The sequence below is a fragment of the Dipodomys merriami genome, unplaced genomic scaffold, assembly GCF_024711535.1.
Source record: "Dipodomys merriami isolate MVZ:Mamm:240054 unplaced genomic scaffold, mDipMer1.0.p SCAF_3, whole genome shotgun sequence".
In the NCBI taxonomy this organism is placed as follows: domain Eukaryota; kingdom Metazoa; phylum Chordata; class Mammalia; order Rodentia; family Heteromyidae; genus Dipodomys; species Dipodomys merriami.
The window spans coordinates 106355517-106359372 of NW_027204492.1; the positions used below are offsets into that span (position 1 = coordinate 106355517).

The 3856-nt window shown below is 44.2% G+C and overlaps 1 protein-coding gene across 1 annotated transcript; it reads right to left on the bottom strand.

Moving 5' to 3' along the window:
- Positions 1-469: 469 nt before the first annotated feature.
- Positions 470-3611, bottom strand: Sat1 (spermidine/spermine N1-acetyltransferase 1). Its single transcript, XM_070040710.1, has 6 exons — positions 3361-3611; positions 3046-3097; positions 2864-2947; positions 1269-1370; positions 1128-1168; positions 470-1003 (listed from the first exon to the last, which is right to left on the bottom strand). The coding sequence occupies exons 1-6, from the start codon at positions 3424-3426 to the stop codon at positions 833-835; spliced, it is 516 nt and encodes a 171-aa protein (XP_069896811.1). The 5' UTR covers positions 3427-3611; the 3' UTR covers positions 470-832.
- Positions 3612-3856: the final 245 nt, after the last annotated feature.

The following is a 3856-nucleotide window of genomic DNA, read 5'->3' on the forward strand; positions in this document are numbered from 1 at the left end:
TGGAGATAAGAGTCTCACAGGCTGAGTGCCAGTGACTCCTACTTATAAGACTAGTTACTCAGGAGGCTGAGATCTAAGGATTGCAGTTCAAAGCCAACCCCAGCAGGAATATCTGTGAGAGTCTTATCTCCAATTAACTACCAAAAAGTTGGAAATGGAGCTTTGGTTCAAGTGGTAGAGCATTAGCCTTGAGCAGCAAACCTCAGAGATAGGGCCCAGGCCCTGAGTTCAAGCCCCAGGACTGGCATAAAAAAAAAAGATTTTTCCTTCCCAGGCTGCCTTCGAAACAGTCCTCAGATCTCAGCCTCCTGAGTAGCTAGGATTACAGGTGTAAGCCCTAGGCACTTGACCCAGACCTAAAGACCTTTTTAACCAATTGTAGTAATCCAGTGATGTTTGATGAACATTTTTATTAGTGACCAAGAAAAACGTATAAGAAAGGATTAGTAAAAATGCTCACACCAAACAATTAAATCAAAGAGTAGTTTATTAAAAAAGAATCAAAACAGAAACTCTAAGTACCAGTGTGTACATTGTACACATTTAAATGACTCACAAGAATGAAGTTTTTTCATATATATTATGATCACACCACCTTGTTTTTTGTTTTTTCTTATCAAAAGCTGTTCAAGGAGAATCCTGACTCCAAACTGCATCTATGATTGCCATTTTAAACAGACCGCATTTCAAACATGCAACAACGCCACTGGTAATAAAGCTTTGGAATGGGTGCTCATTCTATTATTTCACTACAAGTAGGATAGAAAGCAAGGTAAGTTGAGAATTTATTTTAAAATAGAATGGAGGTTGTCAAATTCTACACTAGCACTCCTCACTCCTCTGCTGCCATTTTTAGCAAGTACTCCTTGTCAATCTTGAAGAGTCTCCACCCTTCTTCACTGGACAGATCAGAAGCCCCTCTTCTCTTATAGAAGTTGATAGATGGTTCATTCCATTCTGCCACCAAGAAGTGCATACTGCTGCAGCGACACTTCATGGCAACCTATTGAGAGAAAGCATAGGCTCACGTGATGTTTCATCTCCTTTCCAATACCTGATTTGGATTCAAAGCATCCCATGAGCCCATTACCATTACAAATTCAGAAACCAAAATATCTAGGACATACCTGGCTTAGATTCTTCAAAATTTCTGATCCGATACCAAAGCCTAAAAGAAAATGGAGTATAATTTTTAAAAGTCCCTGTAAAGATTTATGGCCCTGATGTTTCTTTAGACTCCCCCTTCCCATTCCCAAACACAACTGTACCTCTATAATCACTCATCACAAAGAAGTCTTCAAGATAGAGTAACTTGCCAATCCATGGGTCATAGGTAAAATAGTACATGGCAAAACCAACGATGCTGTGTCCTGTAATAAGAGTATGTCATGAGCTATAGAGCAGAAAACCAATCCATTAAAGCTGTAGCGGCAGAATCAGAAGCCTAGCCTAGATTTTAAAGGAATATACATGCATGTATAGATAAACAAGTAGCCACCAAGCAGGACTGCCACCTGACTTAGGCAAGTGCAGTCTAGGCCACCGTTGCTCTATCTCTCTGTTCTCAAACATGTATTTGCAAAAAGCATACATTACAGCTAGCCAAAGCCAGGCTAGATCCATAATCTGGCTATGCTGCAGTCTGCAGAAATCTCACTCAGGAAGTGAGAATGTTTTCATTGCCAGAGAAAAACTACTGTGATCTCAAGCTAAACACACACAGTATTCACATCCTAATGATATACTGCTATGCCAAGTTGGGAAAAAATGGTTTACACGGCAGTTCAGAATAGGAACTATTTCTAATTTACCAATTCTTGCTTCCTTAAAATTCAGAACATCAGGCCAAAAGTACAATGTTTCATTTCAGAACTTGCCTTCCAACTTAGAAAATTTCAATTTGTTTTCCCCAGTTTTAAAGCCAGAAGCAGCAGCAGTAGTCCTAACCCCAAACAGGTATTACGTAACGCCTCTGAAAACTACCTCATCCCTTAATTGGTTGCTCATTTCTTCTAGCTTGGGGAACAGATGGTAGGAAAAAAAAAAAAGCCCTTAAGAAAGCACCCACCCAAACAACTTCCTCTTTTAGCTGGCTACTGATCAGTCAACAGGAGCCAGCAAAAAAAAAAAAAAAAAAAAGGAAAAAAGAAAGAAAAAGAAAAGAAAAAAGAACGAAAAAGAAAAGAAAAACAAAAAGAAATGGCATCCGACTCCCTCATAAGGGGTGCCTATCTATTTTCCAAATAGAGGCAAAAGTTTCAAATTAAACTTTCTAGCCATTTTCTAGTTCTTTGCAAACAGACAGGAAGCAAGTATTATAGTTTCTGATCTACTGTGTTGTAAGTGTGTGGTAACAGGGCCTTACCTCATTTATCATGATCATCTACTTTATGTGTAAAGGATCTTTTAGTTACCTCCCCGCCCATCCATGTACACGGAAGGGCCATGTACATGGCGAAGCTAGAGACTGTAACCTGAAGATTGGGACAAATTAAAGAAAAAAATGTGATTTAACGCAATTACAAAAAAAAAAAAGGTTAGGTTAGGGTCAAACAAGAACCATTTTATGAAATTGAATTACAACAAACAACATTATACCTAACTCTTCCGGGTTTCCACAGCACTCTGATATTTAAACAGCTCTTTTCACCCGCCCTATTATAAACTGCAGCACATCTTTCTCTCTCTCTCTCTCTCTCTCTTTCTCTCTCTCTTTCTTTTTTGGCCTCAGTAAATTTGAAGACTGGCTATTATTTCTGGCCAACTTCATAGTAAGTAACTTCGGCCCGTGTAGTTAGAAGGTCTACTCAGCAGACCCTAAGATTTTTACAACACTTGGGCTCTCTGGCTTCGGGGGGGTTACCTTCCGGAGTCCAGTGCTCCTTGGGCACTTCTGCAACCAGGCAGTGGTAGAAGGGGTGCTCTCCGAAACCATCTTCTAAAAGATCTGCAAGAAAGGGGGGCAGCCGAGACGGTGTTGGTCTGTGAAAGTGATAGGTACCCCACACCCGTCGTCTCCCCTCACCCCGCCACGGTTAACGTTACCTTTTTCAGTTAATATGACTTGGTCTTCCATGTATTCATATTTAGCCAGTTCCTGGAGGCGGTGCACAAAGAAAGAGAAGTAGGGAAAAGAATCAGGAGACTCGGACCTCAAAGGATTACAAGGAAAGAATGGGCCAGACAGAGTTGGGGTGGTGCCACATTCCGGTCCCACCAGGCTTCGGGTTGGGGGTGCGGGGTGGCGAACAGAACGGGGGGGGGAATCTGCTGATCTCGCGCACCAGCTCAGACCCCCCCCCAGCCATGGTCTGAGCCACATCTCCACCCTCGCCCTGGGATGAGTCCCGGTGGTCCAACCTTGATCAGCCGCAGGATGTCACCGCAGTCAGCTGCGGTGGCTGGGCGAATCACGAATTTAGCCATTTTCGTCTTTTGCTTTTCTTCCCTTTGCGGACTAGGCCCCTGTACTTGAACAGCAGGAGGAGGTGGTTCCTCATTCGTCTCCCGGGAGCGTCCTCTTCTCAGTCAGGCTGGCACCATGACCCGGCGAACCTCGGTAAGTGACGAAAGTCCTTCAGCAGAGTCGCAACCCGTAGCAGTGTGCTGAACCTTGGGCCGGGCGCTGCTTTTCAATGTGAAGAAGCCCCGCCCTGGGCCGTGAGACAAAGGCGTCGTGTCCAATGAAGGCGCGACTTGCAGCGCCCCGCCCTCCTTTCCGGGCACCTCCTTCTCTTCCGGACTCCCGTGTGAAAGCCTTGCGGGTGGGGGTGGCGGCCAAGAGCGTGTAGTGTCCTCTGTAGCGGCGCCCTCTAGTGGCGCCTCGCGGAGCCTTCTCGGAAACCTGATCGGAGTG